The following is a 27,953-nucleotide window of genomic DNA, read 5'->3' as shown; positions in this document are numbered from 1 at the left end:
GTATTTCTGTGAATCTCACAGCACAAATATGTTCCATTTTCATCCAATACCAGTTTTCACATTCCAACGTCAGCCATTCAAGGAATGTCAGATTGTTACAGACGTAAGTTTAGGACGTCAACTGGGTCGAGACGACGAACAAACCTACTAGAGACAAGGAGCATTGGGGCAATCTGAAGGGTGCATAGTGCTACCCCGGGATATCTTTTTTCAACCTTATCCTATTAGTTCTTTATCCTGATTAGCAACATACCGGTATTCATAAATTCATGAATTCAAGGAAATTGTAAAAATGAAAATTTTGGCATTTCTGAAATATCGACAAAAACCACAAAACTATAAGTAAAGACACCTGTTAATGAAAGCGCATTTATTCTAAATAAGAAAAATTATAATTCTAAATATCTAATATAAGCATTATCTGTAACACGAATATCACGAGAAAATTTCAGAAAAAAATTCAAAATTTTAAGTACAAAGTAGCATGGCTCTCTAAACCCTAAAAAACAACTTCCATTTATCTCATCAGTTTTTTATATATCTACACATTTAGATATTAACGAAGATCTGACGTTTAATCAACTTACAGCACCCAAAACTACGTGTCAGTTGCTACGTACCTTAGTTTTTCAGATATTCACTTCAAGGAAGCACAAAATCTGTTCACCATAACAGATGGTTTTTCATAAGAAATTATTGAAATTCGTCATTTGGGACGAAATTCTTGGTTTGTAAATCGATTTACATTATTATATACTTATGACATTACAGGTAATAATAACACTATAGAGATTAGTATCAATGATCAATAACATAAAAGTTATTATACAAACAGCAAGAATAAAATATACAAATATAATTAAATAAACATATATCTATAACAAACATGTTACGCGAGTAAATACAGCAGCTTTATTTTAAAATGAGCATGAAATAATGTTTACTGAACATGAGCAAAATGCGAAATAAACACATTATTTCTCATCATCATCATGAAAAAGGCGAATATTCGATTCGGGAAGTTGAACTTTTATCTTTTTCAAAAAGGGCGTCAAGATATCAGATCACATACATACTTGTCAGACGACAGAAATTTTCTGCATTACATTTCATAAGTGTACAGAAAATCACATAGTTTCATGAGGTATATTTTAAATGATTAGGGCAGATTCCCTGAATGTTCACCCATTATATATTTTGTAAATACACGGTCAGTTATTTTATATACAGTTACGGTTGTACCGGTTGTACCGGTGTATATCTGGTAGAAAAAGATTCAGTGTAATTGAATGTAATACATAAACACGTATAATACATAAGATAAAATCCCACTATTTACAGATTAAAAGAATTTAAAAACCAGAATTCATTTATTAAATCATCGAGATCATCGTCAGGTGTGACGATGATCTCTAGGGTGAGATCGAAACGTCGTGTCTTTTAAATATTTTAGATTTAATAAATAAATTCTGGTTTTTAAATTCTTTTAATCTGTAAATAGTGGGATTTTATCTTATTATCCGTTCACCACGTTTGAGTGTGGTCATCGTTCTACGTAAAATACATGTACTTACACTGTGAGGTACTACATTATATGATTTTACTATTATCGCTCTGCCCTAACCTGTCGCTTTCCAGATGAACTCTTCACTAAATGCCTAAAACAATCGAAGTTCTAATTATCATTTACTTTTCTTTGTCAAATGATGTACTTTTATGCTGCGATTGATGATGCATTTGAACACACTAAGCGTCAAAGCTATTTTCCATAACTTCCTAAACTGTTAACTTAAGGTTTTGAGGCGATTAGATGAATTATGTCCAGCCATAGTAAGCGTACGTCGGAACGAACGGTTGATGTTTATCATTGTCATCTTTAAACGCAGAACCTCCTTCTCCATAAACACATTCCGCGTACGAGGGAGGGGGTGGATCTGAAAACCGAACAAAACGAAATCATAACGCAATCGATATCTGTTAATTTGACTCTTAAGAATCTAAACATTGAAAGTAAGGAACTGATTTTAACTGTTGGAGTCAAACTGAACCACAAAACTGAACACATGAAACCTCCTCAATCATGTAATAGGATAGGATTATGAATATGTATAGCCCCTTGTATATACTAGAAAAATTATCGAAGGTGCTTTCCACCAGAAACAGGAGATGACTTGAACAGAATTGTCCTTTGAATGCCGGAAGAGATCAGACGAATGTAAAATCACCGAAGAGTTGCATAATCATACATAATCAATAAATGATACTTACACAAGTCATTAGACACGGGAGCCGGTGGAGCAGACGCAACTGGTTGCTGCATTCCGAATCCTCCTGGTTGCGCGATATTCATATGAGCAGGCGCTTGAGTGTAGGGATAGAAGAAATCGCGAAGCGGTATCGTTCCTATCACGATTTCAATCGGTACTTCCAGGTCAAACGACGGCCCAGATGGATCAACAACCAACTGAAATTACATTTCATATTTATAACGCATTTAAATGTACAGGTAGCGATCTTCCAATTCGATCATCGATACTATTTCTATTTGAGAATTAACTACAAACACAAGACATTAGACGTTTTTTTCCAGCGCACTCTCAAAAACTGATCGTCCACACGACACATGTATTCAGGACTTCACCCGAGACATTTTTAATTGAAAATGAATGATCAAATGCACCTAAGGCTTATAGTCATCTGAAAAGCGCTTTGTGGGGGCGGTTTAAGGTTGCAGATTAATACATCATGGAAATGCACATTCCATGACGAACCAATACAAACTAAGTGCTGTTGTAAATAGTGAATGATAATAGCTCACTCACTCTGAGCATGGTACGATCAATAGATGTTTAACACTGTTATAAAGTAAAATCATAAATAATAAATCAATACTAACCTTTAATACGTATATAACGTCAATAATATTACATCCTTGTAACATCGATGGTGGACATGGCGGTATTTGTATAGCCTCACCGGTCCAAACTTCAGTTCCTCCTGGCGCTATTTCACCTTTCTTTATTTTCGCGATATGCGAAGAAGTCCATCTTGTTTTGGACGTCGCGTGAAAGGCAATTCTCTGAAGAAAAGAAACGAATGAAATTGGTTTCCAGAATTTGAGGACTTTTTTTTGAAGCGTATCCTAAGGAGACATTTTTCCTATTTCAAGTTGGTTGATTATATCGCGTTAATCTGAGTAGACATTATGAAACTGAAAAACGATCAATAGGAATGATTAATTCAAATAGAGACAACTCCGTGCTACTATCCCAACACAATATTACATCGGTCATTTGTGTCACCTTCATGAATTATGCATTCCCTATAAACCATGAGGACCGGTATAGCGAGTTATAAACTGAAATGCGTTGACTTTCACAATTATTCCAAAAATTTAAGGAGTTTCTTGTGAGTTGAGTTGAAAATTTTCAAATACTCTCAAGAGATTTGAAGTCTGTGAAAATGTTTCATCGAAGAATTAAAGGGTTTAGTTTGAACCTTGCCATCAAATGAAGAAAAGGACAATTCTTAAGCCAAGCCACTTTTCATTGAATTCAAAAGAGAAACTAGCCTATATTCTATTTTCTGACCTGATCGATGACTACTTTCGACGAATCCATTTTGTTGTTGCTGTTGTTCGTAATTTCTCCGCTGATTCTGATGCCTTCACCGGGAACGTATCCCGTTTTATCGACACGGATCACGGCGCTGATCGGACCCGATTCGCAGCAACAACAACATAAAGTTTTCTGGTCTTCATTTTGTAGCGCTTGCTAGAAACAAATAAACAAATGATCAAATTTTTAGGTAAACTAACGTAAACGGTATTCGAGAATATAAAAAGCCTCTGAAAAAATAATTTGAACAATAAATAAATACCAGAATGAAAAAAATCTTTAAGTGAAATTCATGTAATGCTGACCCTTTATTGTTTGCATTGCCCCGGAATTCACTTGCTGTCTCGCTCATAGACAACATCTATCAGCACCGCAGAGAACGCAGGCAATCGCAGCACATACATTAAGAAGTGTTTTTGAAAGTTCCCGAAGGTACCGTTATAAAAAGAATTGACACTACTAATTCAATAGATATAATGGTTGTCAAGCGCTAAAATAATAGCAATTTGATATTGAATTCTCCCACGAGATGAAGAAGGCTTTACTTACACGAGCAGTAGGCATTTGATTCAAGTCAACATTAGCGATAATAGTAAACGGTCGCTGAAATTCTTTATCAAATGCCATCGGTATGTCGACCTTGCCTTTAATATGATACCTCACTCGACCGTGAACTCCTTCAAATGAAGATGGGATATGATGAGGAATAACGAACTGAAATGGAAACTGGTATCTCTGCGGCGTCATCACTGTGTCTTCTCCTGATTCTTTCGTTCCTGAAAAGAAGATGATATTTTTTGAATACCGGTCTGACCATTGATATAAACTCTCGATCTCTGTATTGAATATTCTTCCTGCATTTCAATCTCTTATAGTTCTGTCTCTAGGTTCTATCTGATGATTCTGGGGTTCTATCTGATGATTCTAGGGTTCTACAATCTTTCTGATGATTCTAGGGTTCTACAATATTTTGGATGATTATAGGGTTCTACAATCTTTTTGATGATTATAGGGTTCTACGATTCGATCTGATGATTCTAGGGTTCTATCTGACGATCTGATGATTCTACGGTACTAGGGTTCTCCAATCTTTCTGATGATTATAGGGTTCTACGATTCGATCTGATGATTCTAGGGTTCTATCTGACGATCTGATGATTCTAGGGTTCTACAATCTATCTGATGATTATAGGGTTTATGATTCGATCTGATGATTCTAGGGTTCTACAATCTTTCTGATGATTATAGGGTTCTACAATCTTTTTGATGATTATAGGGTTCTACTATTCGATCTGATGATTCTAGGGTTCTATCTGACGATCTGATGATTCTAGGATTCTACAATCTTTTTGATGATTATAGGGTTCTACGATTCGATCTGATGATTCTAGGGTTCTATCTGACGATCTGATGATTCTAGGGTTCTACAATCTTTCTGATGATTATAGGGTTCTATCTGACGATCTGATGATTCTAGGATTCTACAATCTTCCTGATAATTGTAGGGTTCTATCTGACGATCTGATGATTCTAGGGTTCTACAATCTTTCTGATGATTATAGGGTTCTACGATTCGATCTGATGATTTTAAGGTTCTATCTGATGATTCTAGGGTTCTAGGGTTCTCTTACCTCTTCCGAGAACGACACGTTTTTCATTAAAATAAGTCTCCTCATTGTGGTAGTGAACAGTATGTCTGTTTTTACCCGAACCATGCTGTTCAGTCCAATGGACTTTAGCAAACCCTTTGAACTTGATCTGAACACCTAGAAAATAATAACAAATCATTAATCTGATCATTATACCAGAAAAATTCCATGTTTAAGATACAACACTGGTGCGTGCAGATTTAAAATTTCAAGTTGCCCTGAAATTCTATGAGAAAATTGAGAATATTTCACTGATTCCTAAAAATTCTAATTTCATCGTCATTTTTATCAGTACATAAACAGATATCAGTATTCTATCTTATATATAGTCCTAGAGGGCAGCAAAATAACGTTTAGGCCTACAAGAATAATGCCACACTGGCACGATATCAACTTCTATAGAGAACACTTAGTTTCGCGATCGGATATTTTCAAGCCCATCCGATTATAAAAAGCTTACCACCAACCATTAGGTAACGTGAAACTAAACAAGGTTAAGTTTGCTTTGAGAGAACACACTAATACACTTGACATGAATAAAAGAATTCATCAAATAGTGACATATTATATGAAATACACTCAAAAACTATGTACGATATTTTGCACCTGCTGGTCTTAATAATAGGCCTAACACAAAACCTTCAGAAAAAAGCGGATCTATAGGCTATTTAGAATCTAGTAATTATATAGGCATGCGTAGGTGGGTTCGTAGATTCTTCTAAACTGCTAAAGGTTACTTAGTCTAGTACCTAGCCGTCGTTCTACAAACAACCGGTCGTAGGGAACCAGTAACAACGACTGGTATTCAGACTTAAGGTTACTAAGGGCTAGACCTGTCGATTAATTCATTCATAAGCCCATCGCTGTAGGGATAACCAATAAAATTAGCTTGTCGGCTATCTATTCAGTAAGGAGGGGATGACCATTAGCAAACTTAACCCGGTTTAGTTTCATGTAGTTAGTTACCTTATGGTTGGTGGTAAGCTTTTTATAATCGGATGGGCTTGAAAATATCCGATCGCGAAACTAAACCAAAGACAGGTTACTAAGTTTCAGGGAAGCGACCCGATTATAAAAGCTTACCACTAACAATTAGGTCGAATGAGAGGTGAAGAAGGAGAAAATTCAAGACATTTGAAGTTTAAGAAGAGTAAGACCAACTGAAAGAGTCCAAAATTATTGTCGTTCCCCACAACCGAGAAATGTTGTTTAAAAGGAATGTAATGTTGTTACTCTCAGTAATAATTCCAGTACAGTAGTTTACTCGATACTAACCTCGTACTTTCAATGGTTCAGCTACATCTACTGTTAATGTACCATTAATATATTCACCAGCTATATAAACACCGTTAGGTCTGTCGATATCTACTGATATCAGAGATATTTTACCCATGATTTTCCTTCCCTCCCTACTATCCTACACTCAAATGTTTACTCAAGTGTAAACAGGTTGCTGTTTTGATTGATTTCTGTCGCACCGGAATATGGCGCCACCTATACTTTCATACGCGTCTTATCTTCGATCCCTGTTTCAAGCTCTCTTTAACTTTTGTCTCCATAATATTTACTAACAGAGAAAATTATATTCTAGATTGATTCTAACTTGTAATGAGGCAATGAAATGAATATTGTCTAATCTATATTGTAGATCGCAGACACTTCTCTCACAGCGGCCTGTTGGTCTAGGGGTATGATTCTCGCTTTGGGTGCGAGAGGTCCCGGGTTCAAATCCCGGACAGGCCCAAAATTTTTTCACGTTAACCAATTATTTTCTTGCCGATTTTGCTCCTGTATCTGTCTGTATCTGCACTTGACGAAACCGCTTCTGGCATAAGCTGTCAACACAACAGTTGGAGGGCGAACGGTTTAACAATGCTGTATTCTGCGTGTCATCCCTCCAAGAAAAACCAATAAAAAATTCCAACTAAATAGATAATTAACATAATTTTTAATTCTTTATTCATTACCAATATATGAGATAAAACCTATATATTCAAGCTTATCATATTTACTTTTTATCAATACATTGCCAGGTGAGTCCCATATGAAGTCTGAAATCCATACACATAGTACAAATTAAACATCATTCGAAAATTTAACGTAAAACACAGACTGAAAATAACTTTTTAAGTCACAAATTAAGTCTATGATTGATATCGTTATAGATACAAAATGCAGTAAACAAAATGCCACATTGAATGTAAGCCTGGTTGGTCTTACCATGGACTGTAAAACGATTTAGATTTCGATTAAAAACGATTTCGTTTTAGACACCATGGACTCACAAAAAACAAAGGATAAGAACTAAAAGGTCTTCATTTCGATGACCAGTTTTCAAGCAGGAAATAAACACTTAACAAATCATTAAGAAATCTATCAAATTACATTACATCGTTTGATAAAAAACAAATACGCTTTAAAACAATTTCTGCGAATAACCACCAGACATAATCCAGGCTGTGTCCAAGAAAATGACACAAAATTATTAACATATTCAATCAAATCATCATAAGGTGGTAAAATTTGCCTTAAGAGTTTAAAATTTAGTTGATTTAAACCTCGCAACTGCGGCAAAACTAGAGTCTATCTCTAACAATAAACTTCACAGTAACAATTACTGAGGACTACAAATATTTAAGGCACTGCAATATTTACAATCTTTCCTCTTGTTGCATAATACATCATAGATTACTGGCCATATCCTTACATTCAAGTGCAGGTCATAATAAAATATGCATAGACAATAAACACACATTTTGTCATACTTAAGCAGGTATCAATCTGCTGTCTGTAGCCTGTACCGCTTAGATAAACCGCTGCCTGTGCCCAGCACCTCCTTCAAGATAGCAGGGGTACTGTCAGCAGATTGATAACTGCAAATCTGGACTCTGCTGCAAATGTATTTTGCAAAACTATTTTACCAAGTAGCAGCTAGTGTCAAATAATATTTACAAATGCTTACTACATGCAGTGTTTTTAAAGTGCTCTGTTTTTTTAACGAGTGGAATAAACTCTCAATTAATTCAAGATAACTGGCGACTCCTCTGGGAAAACTCACTATAGCATCACGCAAGAAGCCCTTCTGCACTGTCAGTAGGATAGGACACAAACCAGACTAAGACCTAAGGTCAACTTAAAAGTTATATGAAGCCATTCTTTTGGAAGCACTCCATCCGATGATATCATTCATTCTATAATTTACAGATCAATTCAACTCGCAGAAGCAGCAGCAAAATGTGTCTAACGAATTACAAAATTCATGCTTACACAAACGAATTATACATCTAAAAACTGCATGCAATACAATAATTGCCCTGAGTACAATGAAATATTTACAAAGGTATGTTTGTTTTCGTTTGTATATTGCTTAATACATGTAGATTATTAAGTCACAAATATATATGAATCACATTACAAGTCAAATCAGTGAAATACAGATTCTTTTTCAGGGTTTCAACAAGATATAGCCGTGGACTGAGCTATACAGAGAATATCTTCCAAGAAATCTTTGTTGAAAAATAACGATTGCCTTTTATTGACTAATAACTAATTTCACACCGTGCATTTAGATTCTAATGATGTCATTTAGTCAATTTGAATCCATCCATATTAACACTGATTTCATCAATACCCGCAATTAGTCCAAATCACTACATTACTCCATACACGATATCAACTCTTAAAACATTATCACCTTAAAAATCTATCTATGATAATACTACTACTAATAATAATAATAATAATAATAATAATATAAATGTAAGAACTTGTACTTAAAAGATATTTACAATGTATGGCCACTAGGTGGCACTCTGTACAAAGTGCACATATCACATATGTTGAGTAATACAATATTCAGTAACAGTTTGTTTTAATGTATGAAGTGTAAATCCTGGATACATGGATACCTCGTATCCTGGATACGTTGATCTAGATTATAAGACAATACATAACGCATGCATTGGGTTCAACCAAGAATCGAGATACATAGAAATCTCATCATAACAGTGAGCTTTAATTGTTGTCGCGTTGTGAGATTAGTTATAGAATCAGAATAGCCTGAAATTTCATTGAAATGAATGTTGCTTGGTTCAGTTGTTTAGATGAGATTTCATTGTACGACTCGTCGTATCGTCAAACATTAATATTCGATAACTTCAAACATTTCAAACTTGCGAATGAAGATGAGAACCGATAAGATGAGTAGCGGCCGCGCGATTTTCATCATCATCGCTATCATTATCACTAGTCATCGGGAATTCACTGTCTTCAATCGCGCACAATCCGGAAACGGAAACGTCCGACATAGAAACGTTCGCAGACGTGAAATTCCCCGCGTAACTGACGTCGTCCGCGATCGAGTCGCCGTCGTCTAGAATCTCACCGTCCGTATCGGTCATGATTTCGTTCGGATTTCGCGCGTTTCGAGCGTCGTATCGCGCGGCGTCGATATCGACGACTCGTAGACCCGGCTCGTCTATCATCGACGGTATCGAGTAACTATAACTCGGTAAATACTGATTCGGATGAACGTTATAATCACGTCGCGGTAAATCGTCGTACGTTAAACCGTTCTGATTTAACAACGGTTCGTTTAATTGCGGCGAATCTCGCGCGAACACCTCCGCGTCCGATTCGAGATCGTCCGGATATTCCGAATCACCGACGTATTCCGAATCGAGGTTATCGTCCGTTTGAATATCGTCCTCATCGTCGTCGTCGTGGTGAAGATGATTTTTCGCTAGGTCGCGAGGAAGATTTGATTCGTTGCTATTTCGTCCGCTGCTGCGGCTATCGTCGCGCACCTCTTTCACCGGAAGTTCGGAAATATTCGACAGAACGTTTTTCGGAGCCCAGTCAGACGTATCCCAGTGGTATCCTAGTTATAGAAATAAAATTATATTATATAGCAATGTATATCATATAGAAATACAGAAATATAACATTTCTTCAAATGTACAGGGTTTTCCTCTGATTTACAGTACACTGAGTGCTTGTCTTTGATCTACAGTAGACTGCACACAAGCCTTGGATCTACAGTAGACTCCACTTGTCTCAGTTATATATTTAACTTGCCTCGAATCTTATGGGACCCAATTAATTTTCTCCGAGAGGCGAGTGAATTCCAACGGGTAGTCGGAGGAACAGGGATGGGACATCATCATCATATCAAATTGCATATGGATAATCTTAAACATTTTCACTAAGTCCAGGGCATGCGGCAGTCTGAAGCAAGCAGGGAGTCTACTGTATGGCGATAGTTGCAGTATTTTACTTCAAAGGATTCATGAATTAATAATTAAGCCAAATTCTTGTGGTCATTTATCAGTATACAATACATGTAGAAGCTATAACTCAAGCGTGACACCTATAAACAACAAGTATACAAACAACTCTACACTTAGTGGTGATCTTTATAAGCTGTGCAGCAAGGGCGGAGTGAGTTGACCATAAGGACCTGACGATTTGCCCCATTCCCTACCCGTACTCCAACATTGCACCTTCTGCTTCATAATGATAAACTGAAATATCAGTTTCAGATTTTAGGATTATGAGTTATTTTTCATTCAAATTCGAGCCAACACCAGATACACGGACATGACAGATAAATATATATTCATTTGTAATTCTTTTTTTCATTTGTAATCACTTTGATTGCACAACCCAATCCCAGAGAGTGCTAATCACCAATCACCTTTGATCATTCATAAATGGACAAAGACAAACATATTCAACATATATATAATGACTGCTATGTATAGAGATCAACCACTAAGACAAAAACAATTTCGAAGACACTGACAGATTTTTTTTCCTAAAAATATCTACTTTAATCTTTCCAATAGTGACAGGTATACACGAAAACATGACCCAGTTCCATAGTTCTGGGTCTTTTATTTCTACTCTCAGAACTGTGGCACTGAATGCGGAATTTGAAGTAATTTTTTGAGTGTGAAAATGAAAAGAAATGAATCAATCACAACAATTGACACAAACCTGTCAAAGCATTGCCACCTTTCACTATTTCAAGCAAAATGAAAATATATATTGAAAATGGTCATTTAAGTAATCTCAAATAAGAAAAACGGTTTTCGAACTGAAAAACAAATTTTCTGTATTTTCTAAGCAACCGATTTGGACTGTAAAATCAGATAATTTCAAATGGTTTAGTAAAAGTAAATCAATGATTACAACATATAAAATAAGTAGGACAATTAAGGGTTTAGGGGTAGAAAAACTCTTATATCATATTTCAAAAGTGAAAAAAGAAATTCAACTTTTTCATGCTTTTTCTGTCAGAAGATCAGCACACATTCAACACAGAGAACACGTCGTCATAAGAAATTTATCAAACATGTAAAAAAGTTGATAAATTCACTGGCACATTTATTGAAGGATAAGACCATAGCGTGATAAAAATGACATACGCCGCTGTACGCACAGGATAGCAGCTGAATAAACCTTGACCACAGTTAAAAGTATTTAAAATTGCAGAAATTCTCGGCACAGAGTTCGGGATTAGGAGGATCGGAGCGCAGGCTAACAGTCATAATTAAACTTACAACAAAGAGTCAGTTACAGCAAGAGACCGAGTCCGATAATCTTATATAAATATAACCTACAACTGTGAAACAGAGCCTAGCAGCCTGTTACTTCTTTTGGAATCAATAGAATTCTGGAACTGACCCTGGCAAGCGAACAGTAAATGCGCTGCAGTCATGCAAAATGTGCATGTTACAAATAACTGTATTTTAAAAAGTGCCTGTGATTCTGTGCTGTGTATTACTCCAGAACTCCAATACTCCAATCTGGAGCAGTGGAATTCTCGAGATGAACATAAATACTGGGGATTTTAGCCATTTAGACATTTAGGTTTTTTTGTATCAACTTTTCGGTACTGTGGGTTTATATAAACATGTAATATCTTTCTAAATGTCTTCTTAGGCTTTAGGCAACAACAACCACTAGGGGGCCATGTCAGTTTTGAGAATTTTTTTAGATCGATCTGGCAGATGTACAGACAGAAATTATAGATTATATTCTCGTCTGATTGGCTCTTAACTCTCTCCTCGCGCAGGCTAATCTACCTAGTAGTTGTTGCGTAATTGATTCAATTGGATGCTGAGAATATGGACATACAATACCTTTTTGTTTTCCCTTTGCATTTGCTGGAGTGAAAGCAGAATGATTTTGGTGCCAAGTTAATAAATAGTGAGTGAGCATTTTACTACGAGGATATTCTTCATCATTCAAACAACATCAGAACTACACAATTTAATTTCATTGCTTTCCATCTTAATTCCATATTTCAGCTTCAAGATTTATTTATTGTTGTAAAGATGTTGATAATCAATTTAAAGCTGTGTTGTGAATGAGTGGATCTTTCAGTGACTATGAACAATTTGTACACTGTTAAGAATATGATCTATAAAATAACAACCAGAAGGCACAAGTTCCACAGTCCAGATATAACTTCAACAGGACCAGAACGAGGTAAACCTTGGTCATATCTTCGAGTCCGGACTGTTAAACTAGACCCTGTTATGGATGTTTACACTTCCTCATTTCATAATTCTTGTATGTTTTACAATCGAAAAAAAAGAAATTCTCAAAACATGCAACATATTAAGAAAAACATGAAGATGTAAACATGCAATTCTCATAAATGAATGGATTATGAGGGGGTGGATGATCAACTTCATTCTGATGCTGTTTAATGATTCTAAAATCAACTAAAGGTCTTAACTATTAATGTAATATGTACAAAATGTAGTGGTGTTTGTAGGTATACCGAAGGACAAGTACCCACACACCACCAGCACAGGATGGATGTGTTCACATTTGTCAAATTAAATTCAAGTCACAAAATGAATGGTCACTGAGAATCAGATCATCTCTGAATTAAAAGTGAAAATCAGGACATTAGCATAGAATAAAAGTGTAAGATAGAGAACTTAGTAAATGCATGCATATCTTTCTAACATTGAGAAACACCATTCCAGATCAATATGAAATATAAGTTAACCCTGCGCGCTAATAAAAATCTGAATAAATAAGGATTAGTAGTGTATATTGTATCATAACAATCATGCCCAGTTCATTCAAATACACCTAGAATACTAAATAAGATCATTGATCTATGTTATATTGACATCAAATATTTTCTTTCTTATGAAAATTACAACTGTACCTTTATTACAAATTTCCATTCAAATCTTGCGTAGTAACAAGATATTAAATCCAAATATTATTAGTAAGAACAATGTGTCGCTTTATCACGAACATTTTCATTAAAAGGTGGACGTAGCAAGATAGAGATCCTAAAGAGAAGGGACCTGAGAGAACCCGATATCTGGTAAGCTTGATTTAAACCTATATCCCCGATAGACTGAAAGATTTATGGACAGATGTTAAGCGAACATTAGAATTTGATTCCTCAATCAACTTACCACTAGTTAGAAATTACACAGAAGATTGATATCGGTGTGCAAGATAAAAGTGTTTCAGGCCCATTCATTAAGTATGTAGGAGAGAGAACAAAATATGTTCCCTTCTCTCTATGAACACAGTGCATAAAATTGCACACATGGGGTTGAAAATCAGCGGAAACATTTTGGATACATACTTTAAGAATGGATCGTGTGTTGAAATAAACAACCTTCACCCGACAAGGACAAATCTCAAAACTGAGAAAATGTACATCATAAATCCAGGACATCATCACATCCACTCAGAACTCACCTGGTAAATCATCCTCATTCTCAGACATCGGTAGACTGATAGTAGAACCATTATCAGGCTGAGGTTTATTGATCGGTTTGTTAGTATTATCTTTCAGAGGTTTCAAATCTAGAAACACACAACAGAGCAGATGCAGCAGACGTAATATTTCGTGTTAATCAAGAATTGAGAGAGACTCGGTATAAGTCATGCATCACTAGTGACATGTTTATAATTAGTACACAAGTTTTCTATCAAAGATACAAATTAGTGGCCAATTAGTGGAGTTTTTCATCAATTCATCAACCACTTCTTCCTTTGTGCATAATGCATAAAATCAGCATAGCGTATGTACTTTATGAACCCACAACCTTCATAGTTTCGACTGTAATTTATCTCTAAACACGTAAAGGTCACCGCACTCTGATCGCATGCATTCGATGTAAAACTTATACAACATCAAAATCTATCGCAAGATTTTATGAATAGTTTGAGAATTGAGAGTAAAATATCACGCGAGGAAAGCATAAAAAAGGCAGGTGATATTTTGCTGATGCAGCATTATTCCTGTTAACGCTATTTTGCTGGCAACTGATTCTGATTAGTTAAATTTACACTGCGCATGCGCACTGAATGAGTTGCACGACTAAGAAATTCAAGGAAAGCGTGAGAAAATAGAGCGGATAGATCAGTATGCAAACCCAGGCCAGCATATTGCAGCATTTTTTCACTAGACCACCGAGCCCTGGTGAATCCCTCTGAATGTTTTAACTACATAACCCTCAACCTATCCCATAGCTGTAAAACAAACATTAAACCTCACCCTTATCCTAACCCTCTAGTCCCTAACCTTATCGAAACCCTAACCCTATGCAGGCCAAATGATTTCATTGTTATTTCTATTAGTATATCAGCAAAATAGCGTTTACACGAATAATGCCGCATCGGTAAAGTATCAATTTCCTAAAAAATATCGAACAAATCAATAACTTACTGTCTAGATTATCAACAATATTCTGATATTCGTTGTCCCAAGAAGGTTTACGGATCGAACTTGTATCATCGCCATGGTAACCGTGATGTTGAGACGGTGCCACGTTGCTGTTCTTCTGCAGGTTTTGTAAGAACTCTGGCGTATAGATGGCGCTGTTGATGTTTTCAAGTTCGTCTGCCGCACTGCCGTAGTTACGAATCATGTCGAAGTTATTGAGTGGATTCATCGGTTCATTAGCCCCGCCTGGAGCATACGACAGCGGCCTCGCAGGGATCTGCGGCATGTGAGGACTTGGCGGGATGTTATGCATCGCTGGATTGTTGACTGTCGTCGCTGCGTCAAGGTTACTCAGTTTCTCCGCGCGTTTCAACTCCTCTTTAGTTTTCATGTTGAGCAAGTTGCCGCGACCGCCGCACGAATTGTTGATCAAACGATCGCGATTCTTTTTGCGATATCTACGAACGACGACCACTATGATGATGACGATAATGAGGATCGCAGCGATGACGACTGGAAAAGAACACATTATTTATCAATCATTGGACGATTATGCCAACTCTATGATGCTTTGCGAAGTATAAAATGAATTCCCTAATATTTCCAAACCGGGAAATAAAATTTTGAAATTCCAAAGTTCTTCTTAACTCCAAAACGCTACGAAGTATGAAGAAAACAACAAACCTGAAATTCCGATGATCTCCTCTTTATTCGAATCGAATGAGATGAATGAAGCTTGAGTTCGATCCTGACACAGATTACCGCTCGTCTCACGAGTGCAGTTACACCGGAATGAACCGGCTAAATTAATACACGTTCCACCGTTCAGACACGGGTGATCTCGACATTCATCTATATCATCTTCGCAATACATACCTACAAACAGATATATCCATAGTTCAAATGACTTGAGATGAAATAAATCTAACATAGAACTTGGTCCTGGATATTATATAACTCAAATTTCACTGCACAATTCAACGACGACCCTATAGACACTGACCTTTGTGACCTTTACACCTGCAGAGTGGACCGGTTTGACCTTCGATGCAGATACCGTTATTACGACAAGGATTTGGTTTACAGAAGAATCCATAGTCGCAGTTCTTACCAGTAAACGGTACGGTACATTTACAGATATAATCATTCATACGATTCTCACAAATACCTACAAAAAATATACACAGTAAATGACTGAAGACTACAATCACCTGGTTCCAATTTGACAGTTGTGAACTCAGGACCCAGTTCCGTAAGTTGTGAGTTCGAATTCACTCCAGGGGCCAGTTGCATAGCCTTGGCTTGCAAGACCAGTCACAACTATGCACCTGGCCCCTGAATCAAATTTCAACCCAGAACCACGGGACCAGTTCTAGAATATTAAAGCTATGTTGTTGTTAAGAACCATACCTCCGTTTAGACAAGGGTTTGATGTACAGGGCATGGCATCCACCTCACATTTTGTACCCTGATAACGTACAGTACACATACACAGGAATGAATTAGGACTCTGTGGCATGCAGGTTCCTCCATTTCTACACGGCTGACTACGACACACACCTGCTATAAAAATAAAATATCACTGAATATTAAAAACTGAATAAAATTATAGAGCGTACTGTATTTGATTCTTTTTCATCAAGATCGAGAAGGTCTTTTGTGGATGATATCTTCTGGGCCCAGTTTCATGAACCCTGATCATAATAACTTAAACAACATCTGTTAAAATGGGCAATTCATAAGATGCTTAACCTTACAGCAATCAATAGCTAATTCTTGTTTAGAATCATTACCTATATCGAATATTTTATCGTCACAACCAAAATTTATATTCTCCATTTTTGTCAGTCTAGCTGCATCGTGTACATCATGTATCGGTAAATGTATCCCGTTTACAAACATATCTTTCATACATCCATCGAAACCCTTCTTCACCTCCGAATACGGGTAACTTAAACTTTCAACTTCCGCGCCGAAAAACAATTCAAAATCGTCCAGTTTAACGATGAACGCGCCGTCGGCCGGTGCTGCCGCCTGGCTCGTGAATTTCTCATCGATGATCAGTTTGACCATGTTTTCTGTGCTCTCTAACGTGATTCGATGCCACTGTCCGTCGTTTACCAGTTGATTGACACGTGCCACGCCCATCGCGCCGAACATGTTGAATCTCGTCGAACGATACTGAACAGCGCCGTCGTACATCTGAATAAACCAGTCAGTGTGCATTAGTTATCATCTTCAACAATAGATGGAGCTACCAAGTGTTATGACGACGATCACACAAAGATCTACAGGGGCCAGATGGAGAGTCGAGACTCAAGTTTAAGACCAATCAAATTTCGTCTAACGCTACAACTTAAGACCAGGCCAAAACCACTATGATCAAACAACTTATGACCGGTCTCATGTGTATCTAGGTTCTACAGGCCTTATTACTTACGACCACTTTTGGAGTCAAACCATGACTATGTAACTTGATCCAAGAGAAGATACATTTGGCGAAGAATTATAACTATTTCAAGATAAATCTTACCTCTAGAGTCATCCAGTCCATGTGGTTATTCACGTACATTATAACAGCATTTTTCTGTATTGTACGTATGAAGAAATCAATGCGTAGTTGAGTATCAACCGCCTGAGATAATTCCCATAAACTATAACTAGTACCGCTGAATGTCATTGCTGTTGGTTCTAATAAAATGAATAAAGTAAACGAACAATATGGATTAGACAATTTCTCAACTCTGTAAATAGCAGACTAAACACCCTCCCCTCCTACATTCTACGGTGAGAAAAAGCTCATTAACTTCAGCCTCTTCAATCTACAGAATTAAGCTATTTAACCATGCACAGAATAGCGACCGGTAAGTTATTCAATCTACCTGGTTTTTTGATACATTCAGGTTCTACACAATTCTCTTTCGAGTCGTTTCCATCACATTTCTCACCGGTTTTCCCCTCGGGACAAATGCAGAAATATCCGTGCTCTTTATCGGCGACACACGTCTTGTAACTATTACACGGGTTCTTCGAGCAGTCGTTCAGAGCGATATCACATTTCTCTCCTGTTCAAAATAGAAAATAATAATGAATATGTCATCGGCACAAAAGCAGTTGTTTGTAGCTTAAATTGCCGCAAATCTATTTTTAATTTAGGAATAATTCAATTTTGAAAACGGCTCATAGTGAGTCAACATGCTTTACATGTTATAGTACTGAGTCAAGACTTAATTTTTGTGGGTCTCTCTTTCCTTAGTAGTTCGGCGATATTCTTACCTCCGAAATGTTCCTTGCATTCACATGTTTGCGTCACTTTATATCTGGGAGAAGAAAAAGTGTCGTTCTTCGTGATGATAGTGAAAACATCTTCATCATTGAACTCGATTAAACTCAAACATTTCCCTTCAATGCACGAATCCTCTTTACAAGCCGTACTCGTTACTTTTTTAACCTTGATTCCGACTGATTTTTCGATCTCGTCCAAGTTTTGACTGATTCGTCGTTTCAGCGTGTTTTTCTTGACGAAATTATCGTTGGATTTTTTTGCGGCGACGAGTATTTCGATGTCGTCGTCGACGACTCTTTTCCGTCTGTGTCGCGTCTGCTTCGATAGCGGTTGAATACTGATGATATAAACTTCGCTGACGCCGAGAATCGCTGTCAAAGATTGTTTGAATTTGCGGCTGTATTTCGAGAGGAATTCGTCGGGAGAAACGTCGCCGAGTCTGACGGAGACCGCGTTATCGACCATCGATTCCGAGATCGCGTTCACTCCGACTCTAACGTGCGTATAAACCGTGAACTTCCCGTCGGAAACGCTGACGTTCAAACTATAATTACCGGCGTCGAGACCTTTATCCGCCGAGATCACGCCTTCGATTTCATCGATCGAGAACAAATCGCGTTTTTCCTCGGAGATCAGCCCGTAAACGAGTTTGTCGTATTTATCCGGATCACGAGCTTCAACGCGACCGATTCGACCACCGGCGAATTTACCCAAATACGCGTTAACGCTGAGGTTGAGAGGTTTCACAGACGGAGGGAACGAACTCTCTTCGATGATTCTGACGACTAACGTAGCGTCGGCGTAAAGAGGAGGCGTTCCGCTGTCGAACGCGCGGATTACCAGCAAGTATTTAGCGGTGAGTTTACGTTCGAATCGAGCAGTCGTCGTCAGCACGCCCGTACGCGTGATGTGGAATTTATTGTCGGTATTTCCTCGGATGATCTCGTACGAGAACGGTTCACCATTCGGCGGTAGATCGTCGTCTGTTAAAATCAACTTGGCGACACTCGTCCCGACATCAGAACGCTCCTAAAATTACAATCACATCAATCTTACAACACTTAAAATATTTCAGTTTTTCACTCAGTAAAAATTCTGTAATTTCTCAGTGTGATTGATTCATATGAAGTGTCAGTCTTTAATCGTTGAAGTATTTTTCATTTTTATTTGTCATTTTTTATTACTTTTTATTGTAAAATGTGAATAATTTGTAAAGATCACAGGAACTCATAGTGTCAGATAGATGAGGTCTCTAGAATCCTTAGGGCTGCAGTTGCTCAAAATGTGGGTTCAAGTTAACCAGTTCATAACCGTAATCAATGACAATTAAAACTTTTGTGCGATTGGTCACAGAGACAGTTGCACAGATGAGTCTTCGGTTTAAGATCAGTCTAAGCCCATCCGGTTTCTTAAGCCAATCTAACTACCTAAGAATAGTCTTATGATTTATACACAATGGCAACTAGTCACATGTATGAACTGATACTTCCTCTATCTAATGCCACGAGCCCCTGTTGTAACTGAAGTCATGAATTAATTTGAAAAGTTGAAATGCGACAGTGATGTATTAATGTTTTAGTTGCTATCACGGACGAGTACTGGGTATAAATGAACTGTTTCAGATATCAATAATTACAAACACGTACGGTACTGAAAAACATTCACTATTTCGCATATTATTACCACACCTAAATATACACGTGATCCTGAGAGCGCAGCAGAGTCCGAGACTAAAGCCGTGAAACTCGACTGAGTAAAACTTGACGTGGTGAAATACAAGACAGAAAGCGAAGCGACTCGAACATAACTACATGCAACATAGCATCATCACATATATAAACATATATTCATTCTGAAAATCCATTTCAGCGATTGCAATATCAGTTTTATCTCCTAATGAGTGTAAACAGTTTACTAGGACAAATGTTTTTGAGATCATCATCGACTCATCGGGGAAATAGAACTGTATTTTCATTCATTGGATTCGTATATATTTCACCCGATGAGGGGATATTTTCCCCAAAACATTCGTGTTAATTAACTGTTTATATTAATCAGAAAATCAGACATATTGTTTTAGCTTTTATGGATTTGTGGTAACCTGAACTCTCTAACTAAAATTCATTTTCATTTTCTGCACGATCTGTGTCTATGAGATACTACTATCATGCCTCATGCATGAATCACTAGTAAAATCGCTCAAAAATGCATAATTTCTTTCCAGAGGAATTTGCAGGATTTTGATTGGAGGTATATGCAGGAAGGAGGCAGTTCTATCACCGAGAGGCGTAGTAAGGCGTTAAGAGGAGGTAGAATAGAATAATTGAAAAAAATTCCGATTTAAAAGCTTCGTAATAAAATAAATATAAACTAAAATGAAATAAAAACACAACATGCTTTAGATGTTATAACCGACGCTAAAACGGTCGATTCTTTCACTTACGAAGAAAATAGGTCGTCTGCTTTCACCAGCGTCATTCACCTTTATAGCACAATGCAGCAAAATCATCATCATCATCATCATCATCATCATCATTATTATTACGTATTATAGGTAGTGTTAATAATAATAGTGAATCAAATTTTCGATTCATCGTCAATTCAAAATTCGAATAATACAAAATAACTTAAAAAATAACGCGTTTTAAAAACTTCACAATCTGTACATAGTTATCTGGACTTGGTTTCGACAGGTCTGAGAAAATGAACTAATTCTATCTCAAAGTGTGGAGCTGGATCCCGAATAGCAATCAAACTGTGTACAGATTGTTGTCGAAAAAAGCTATAGCTTTCCCTATTCTATAGATCAAATACAAAATCAAGTTTTCATCTCAAGGTAAGGAGAAAGCTTCAAGCAGTTTGATTCTTGCTATGTATCCCACCAGAACAGTCTTAAAACAAACCTCATATGCAAATAACTTATAGAAAATGTAACACTATATGATATATATAAATATATATAAATGTATGAAAGGGAGGGAATGGTAAGAGGTTGTAGCATGATCAAAAACACGCGATATAATATACGTATTGAAGGGTCCTTTTAAAATAAGGGTTCTTTGCAAGAAATTATCAACAATAGTATGATATAAAGACAAAATGACAGAGACAAATTTTGGACAAACAAGAGACAAATCAATTTATAAGAGACAAATGGATCACAAAGACAGACGTAGAAAAAGAATCACATTTCAATATAAGTTCAATTTGAAGTTTTTACCAAGAGCATCTTATCAAGTCAGAAAGGAATCCATATTAAAATACTTTGAATATTTCATGTTGTATAGAATTCGGGTAATTATCCTCTACACTGAAGCCATTGATGAAAAGGGTTATGACTGGAATTTTAATGAATTAAATGAATTAGTAAAATGGTCCATTCATACCTGTACAATAGCGGTGTAGTTCTCCATGTGAAATACTGGAGGATTATCATTAACATCGAGTACAGTAATTGATACAGTTGCCTCGGTCATCAGAGCCGGTTTACCGCTATCCTCAGCTATTACTGTCATCTTATAACTATCAATCTATAAATACAAACAACACATTAATCATTAGAAACACCCAGTTGCAACCGTGTAACAAGAAATAAACACCCAGTAATGAAATGATTTTGACTTTTTTGAGTTAAGATCAGTTCAATTCCGATGTTTTATCTCTGGAACTGAATCCTGAAATGGATAGATGGTTACCTGTTCTCTGTTTAGTGTAGCAGATAAACTGATATAACCGGTGTCACTATCGATTAAAAATGGTACAGTTTTATTCTTCAACCGATACGTCACTTTAGAATACAATGGACTGTCAGCATCTGACGCTTCCACCTGAAACGATCAATTCAAATTTAATTTCTACTTCGAATCAACCTTGTATCAGATAAGATGAAGTCAGCGCGAACCTGGATTATTCTCTCTCCGATGTTAACGTTTTCTTTCACGTTTATCTCGTATATTTTCTGCGTAAATATCGGTGAATTGTCGTTGATGTCGGAGATGTTGATGTTTATACGCGCGCTGTTAGTCAGCGGAGGGCTGCCTTTATCCGTAGCTTCTATCGTCAAAAAATATTCCTTATTCACTTCATAATCGAGATCTCCTATCACTGATATCTCTCCTAGAACACACAATATCAATAACATCAGTGATATTTATAGCTGAAGTGTAATCATATATAATATATCAAAGGTTAGTGATATATCACACATAAAGTTTGAATAATCACCTGTTTTTGCATCAACTGCGAATTTCATCTGTTCATTGCCTCCAGCGATGCTGTATGATATATCAGCGTTTTCACCGAGATCTTTACTGGTCGCGTGAACGGTTAGAATATTCAAACCCGGAGCCGTTCCTTCGCTGACTGTTTCTACATAGGTGCTCAATTCAAACATCGGCGGATTATCATTAACATCTAATAGAACGACTGCTAGGGTAGTGCTACCGGTTCGTCGAGGGGTACCCTACAAAAACAGCAATCAGTGTAAATATCGTGATCAAAGATCTAAGATCTTCCAGTTCTGAGTTAAGATTTGGCTCGTAGCTTACTCACTGAAAACAAGTTTCAATTTTTTCATGAAACCACCTGGATTCAGAGAACTCATATATAACAAGATATTTCTCTGATATCTCTGCTTTGAAACTTTGAAACTGACAAATTTTTTCATATGATTCAAAATTGAACAATACACTGAACAGAATATATGTACCTGATCATAAGCTAATAAAGTGAGGTTATATTTAGGTTGTTGTTCTCTGTCGAGTTGTCTGAGCACGCTGACAATTCCGCTCTGCGAATCAATCGCGAAATGCTGCGAATCTTTCCCCGTGATGCTGTATTTCACTTTACGATTGATCCCGATATCGGCGTCCTCCGCAGAAACTCGCGTCAGTAACGTATTAACCTGCGAGTTCTCGGCGACCGCGACCGTGTACTGATTCTTCAGGAATCTCGGCGCGTTGTCGTTGACGTCGCTGAGCGAAATAAAAATATCGGCCGTACAAAATCTTCCGCCTCCGTCTGCCGCTTTTACGATCAGGTGATATTCAGAGATAGTCTCGCGATCGAGAGCTGTCATCGTGGTGAGGATTCCCGTGTGCGTGTGCATGTTGAAATGATCATTCTGTTTGCCGGTGACGCTGTATCGAATACGACTGTGACGAGTTCCCGGTTCATCGCGGTCCGATGCCTGCACGCTCGCGATGAATGAACCGACCGGAATATCCTCGGGTTTAATCACTTGATACATCGACTGAAACGTAGAATAGGAGAATCACGATTCAATCGGGAATCTTTGATAACATAGAAATATAGGAATATATGTCAGGGTGACGGCAAGAAAAATGAAGAGTTTTCTAATCTACGGTACTTTTTCGCGCTACATGAAGAATGCATAACATAAGTATCAAAACCCGCTATGTACAAATTTGAAAATGAAATTCATTCCTCGTTGAATGTCTCTACGTACAGTACGAAACAACGCGTCTTTTAATTCTGGATTTAATCAATAAATTTTGATTTCGATCTTTTTTAACAGCGGGTTTTGATTTAATATCAATTCTTATGTATTCTCTAATCTCACATATGTGCAGGCTATTCTACAATGTGTAGATTTACAGATTAATCTCATTTTAGATCATCAATGATTGTGTTCCTCTAATCTATAGGAACTAAGAAATAAACAATCACTAGAGATGAATAGAAGACATTAACTCGACTACCTTTGTGTCTCCCTTTGTAGTAGTTATCAGCAAAAATGACAGTATTTTTACATTGAAAATTGTGGTTTCATTGATGATAAACTAGAAATCATTCCGATTTTGAGATTATTTTTGATAACTTTGGAAGTAATCGTGCCCCTAAAAGACAACGCAGACATCACTTCGAAGGTTAACTAGACTTTATTTGAAGTACGAAAGATAGAGGATAAGAAACCTTTCGTACTTTTGATAAAATCTAGTTAACCTTCAAAGTACTGTCTTCATGATTACCGGTACTGAGTCACCAGGTAAACAAAACTCCTCCACAACTTGTCTCAAATCTCAACTAGTAGCGGTAATCAGGTGTGGAAGATGTAACTAACCTGTGAACAGACAGGATCGTTATCATTGGCGTCCAGGATTGAAATGATGACTTGTGTCGTAGTAATGAAACTTCCGTCTGAAGCTACGATCGTCAGATCATACGACGCTTTCCGTTCTCGATCCAGTATTTTACGCACGTATATTTCACCCGTCTGCCGCACGTCGAACTGCCCGAGCGCGTCGCCGCGCGAGATATAATAACTGACCTTCGCGTTCTGCCCGAGGTCGCGATCGGTCGTCGCTACGGTAACGATGACGGTACCGGGAAGCGCGTCCTCGTTGACGGCTCCGCGGTATTTCTGAACGCGGAACACGGGAGGCTCGTCGTTCAGATCCATGACGTCGATCCGAACGGTCGTTAGACCGGTTCTGCGAGATGAACCGGCGTCGACGGCGCGAACCTGAAACTCGAATTTCTCCATTCGTTCTCTATCGACCTCGACTAACGTAACGATCCATCCGGTTTCGGGATCGATCGCGAATACATTCGCTACGTTCGAACTACTCTCAACAAACTGATACGTTATACGCGAATTATCACCGGAATCTAAATCGTGAGCTCGAACCTGTACGACCTGTTTACCGACGATCGAATTCTCAACTAACGAAGCTTTATACGGATTAGATTCGAACTCGGGCGTGTTATCGTTCAAATCCATCACTTCAATCGTTAAGAGCGTATAATCGACTAGCGGGGGTAAAGTATTCTGCGTTACCTTCAAGGTCAGCGTGTATTTCTGTACGTCCTCGTAATCGATCGGTTCGATCAGCGAAACCTTCCCGCGTTGATTGATATCGAATCTCGGCGGTTTATTCGTCATCGCGTTGCTGCCGGCGACGATGCTGTACGTTACCGTAGCGTTCGATGATATAGATCTGATCGTCGTGACGACGCTGCCGACCGCCGTGTTCTCCGGAATGAAATAGATGTACGAACTCTGCTCGAAGAACGGCGGTGAAATGTTGCGCGGGATCACGTAGATTTCAACGGGGACGACGTTTTCAAGTTTAGGACTTCCTTTATCGGAAACTCGTATGAAAAAATGGAAAGTTTTTCCTTCTGAAATAGATAACAATTAATTTCAGAGTAAAAATGAAGTTGTTTCAAGATCTTATTATTATTATTATTATTATTATTATTATTATTATTTATCTTCATCTGGACTCAGTTGCACAGCCAAGGCTTAGATATTACATCAGAACCAAAATGCGCTTAGACTGGTCTTAAGTTGTTAGATTAGTCATAAAACCAAAATGAGCTTAGACTGGTCTTGAGTTGATTATGTTTTCTATATGATTATGTTTTCTATAACCCATCAGTCCAGTCATGACCGTGCAACTGGACTGTGAATCAGTGTCAAACTGTGGTTGTTTTTACCCGATTGATTGAGGTAACTCTGAACTCGAATGATTCCCGTAAAATCTTCCACGGAGAACAGAGTTGATACGACCGTTGAATTCTCATCGTGAATGGAATATTCAAGCACGGCGTTATCGCCACTATCAGCATCAGTAGCTCTTATCTGAAATACATACAGTATTCGAATAATTCAAACACAAAAATCACGACTGGATAACAAGGGTAAATAGACTTACGTGTGCAACCATTGTATCCGGGTGTGCGGTACCGCGTACATTAGCTCTATATTGAGATAACAGGAATTTCGGAGAATTATCATTTACATCGAGAACTTTCAGCATCAAAGTCGTAAAACCAGATCTGCCTCCAACATCAATCGCCATAATCGGAATATCAAACGACGTCTTCACCTCATAATCTAATCTCTTGTGTAAATAAATAATACCTGGAACAAAAAATCATCAACTTCAATCAGCTGTAATTCAAATTACTAGCAATTTTTCTACCAATATTCTGAACATAGTTTTTGCATCGGCTGTACTTGAATTTTGACAACGACGACTTTTGTCGCGAACTTTTCAGTTGCTGAGAACAGCATGACACACGTACCTGAACGTGAATCTATTCTGAAGAACTGTTTTAACTCATCACTAACGATACTATAAGCGACGATACCGTATCTACCGGTATCGCGATCCACCGCCGATACCGTCATAATCCGACTACCTTCCGCTAGACTTTCGTTTACAGCCATTTTATAAACAGTCTCGGTGAATACGGGCGCGTAGTGATTGGACGATTGAACCATGATACGAATCGTAGCGAAATTAGTAAAAACTCCATCCGTGACGGAAACATTCAGTAAATACGCGGCGTCTAAATCCGGGATTCGTAACTGAGAGAGAGAAACGATACCGAGCTTCTCATCGATGAAAAACGTCTGCTGTTCGTTGCCGTCGACGATAGAGAATCTTAGATTCCCGTTATCGTTGGAATCGGCGTCAGACGCGGTAACCATCGTAACGAACTGTCCTCGTTTGGCGTCGTCGCTGATCGCGCACTCATACGACGGGTTATCAAACTGCGGCGCGTTATCGTTCAGATCGGTGATAATGACATTCACGTGCACCGTCGACGATAAACTGCGATCGGCGGCTTCCACTTCAAATCTCATCTGATCGAATTCTTCGCGATCGAGGAGCAGTTTCGTGCGTATGACGCCCGTACGAGCGTCGATCGTGAAATACTCATGGTGATTCGTTACCAGTGATTCCCTTAGTTTATAGTGAATAACGGCGTTCTGTCCGGAATCGTGATCTTGCGCCGATACCGTCAGTATCGACGTACCAATCGCAACCGCTTCAGATACAGTAGTCGAATAGTGCTGACTCAGGAACGACGGGATATTATCATTTACATCCTGCAACAAACATTATATTCATTGATGAGTCATTTATAGTTTGTATAGCCATCAGGTTCGAATCCCAGCTGGGGGAGGATGTATCCTACTGGTTACTTGGAGAATGAAGCTAATGATACACAGATGATATTGTATTGTTTTCTTACCTCAAGTTTAACTAGAACAGGCACCTCTGCGTAGGCACCGGTCAACGTATCAGTGGCTCGAAGCATCAGTTCATATGAATTCTTCAACTCATAATCCAATCTATCGGCGACAGTTAAGGCACCTAAACATAGTGAAATAATCGTTAATGTAAAATATGGATGATTGACAGGTTTAACCCTTTCCAGCTGAACAGCAATCAGGAGATCGGAATCTATCTCATAGCCACATAATTTCGGTCAAACTAAAATCAAATCAGAAGCATCCAAGTAAATTGTTGAGACTGGAAAGGGTTAATTTTGATTCATCGAGAGAGATTTAAAGCAAAAAACCACAAGAAAATTGAAGAAAAAAATAAACATTTCAACTGAAAGTGAACAACATGACATGTAGATGAATGAATGATGAAAAATTTATAAAATACAAGTTTGAACTTACGACAAATTTACCAAATTAGGTACTTAATCACATTTTTAATAAAGAAATAAATCGAAAATGACATGAGAAATTAAAGAAAATTAATGATTTAAGTGCTGATTGCATCCCTTAAATCCAATGAGGAGGGTTAGAAAGCGTAATATGATGAATGTTGACAGCGTGGTTGTTAGATGATGTATGTGCCTGGAAGCGTAGATCATCAAACAAGCGCTTGTAAACAGAACTCTTTAGTAAATTATATCAT

At 37.7% G+C, this 27,953-nt stretch overlaps 2 protein-coding genes and 1 non-coding gene across 3 annotated transcripts in view; 1 reads left to right on the top strand and 2 right to left on the bottom strand.

The window, feature by feature from the left end:
- Positions 1-369: 369 nt before the first annotated feature.
- On the bottom strand, positions 370-6,732 carry LOC141905129 (arrestin domain-containing protein 3-like). Its single transcript, XM_074793902.1, has 7 exons — positions 6,542-6,732; positions 5,249-5,383; positions 4,167-4,393; positions 3,591-3,773; positions 2,897-3,079; positions 2,269-2,464; positions 370-1,934 (listed from the first exon to the last, which is right to left on the bottom strand). The coding sequence occupies exons 1-7, from the start codon at positions 6,657-6,659 to the stop codon at positions 1,816-1,818; spliced, it is 1,161 nt and encodes a 386-aa protein (XP_074650003.1). The 5' UTR covers positions 6,660-6,732; the 3' UTR covers positions 370-1,815.
- A 205-nt stretch (positions 6,733-6,937) lies between these two features.
- Trnap-ugg (transfer RNA proline (anticodon UGG)) lies at positions 6,938-7,009 on the top strand. The gene has a single exon. It is a non-coding gene; the product is annotated as a tRNA-Pro (tRNA).
- Positions 7,010-7,233: 224 nt separating this feature from the next.
- The window catches only part of LOC141905996 (protocadherin Fat 1-like), a 56,721-nt gene continuing 36,001 nt past the window's right edge, over positions 7,234-27,953 (bottom strand). The window contains exons 14-35 of the mRNA XM_074795132.1: positions 27,274-27,395; positions 26,317-27,127; positions 25,944-26,152; positions 25,726-25,870; positions 24,347-25,407; positions 22,973-23,515; positions 22,489-22,726; positions 22,166-22,380; positions 21,960-22,091; positions 21,651-21,794; positions 20,708-20,746; positions 18,255-19,293; positions 17,861-18,043; positions 17,512-17,669; positions 16,772-17,180; positions 16,389-16,541; positions 15,982-16,146; positions 15,663-15,854; positions 14,982-15,491; positions 14,009-14,116; positions 12,412-12,435; positions 7,234-10,145 (exon numbers count right to left, since the gene is read on the bottom strand). Of these exons, the coding sequence (XP_074651233.1) occupies positions 9,433-10,145; positions 12,412-12,435; positions 14,009-14,116; positions 14,982-15,491; positions 15,663-15,854; positions 15,982-16,146; positions 16,389-16,541; positions 16,772-17,180; positions 17,512-17,669; positions 17,861-18,043; positions 18,255-19,293; positions 20,708-20,746; positions 21,651-21,794; positions 21,960-22,091; positions 22,166-22,380; positions 22,489-22,726; positions 22,973-23,515; positions 24,347-25,407; positions 25,726-25,870; positions 25,944-26,152; positions 26,317-27,127; positions 27,274-27,395 (7,313 nt within the window). The 3' untranslated portion in view covers positions 7,234-9,432. The remainder of the gene's footprint in view (positions 10,146-12,411; positions 12,436-14,008; positions 14,117-14,981; positions 15,492-15,662; positions 15,855-15,981; positions 16,147-16,388; positions 16,542-16,771; positions 17,181-17,511; positions 17,670-17,860; positions 18,044-18,254; positions 19,294-20,707; positions 20,747-21,650; positions 21,795-21,959; positions 22,092-22,165; positions 22,381-22,488; positions 22,727-22,972; positions 23,516-24,346; positions 25,408-25,725; positions 25,871-25,943; positions 26,153-26,316; positions 27,128-27,273; positions 27,396-27,953) is intronic.

This window comes from Tubulanus polymorphus, chromosome 5 (assembly GCF_964204645.1).
Source record: "Tubulanus polymorphus chromosome 5, tnTubPoly1.2, whole genome shotgun sequence".
Taxonomy (NCBI): domain Eukaryota; kingdom Metazoa; phylum Nemertea; class Palaeonemertea; order Tubulaniformes; family Tubulanidae; genus Tubulanus; species Tubulanus polymorphus.
Note: the sequence above shows the minus strand (reverse complement) of the source record. Positions and strands in the feature narration are given on the sequence as shown.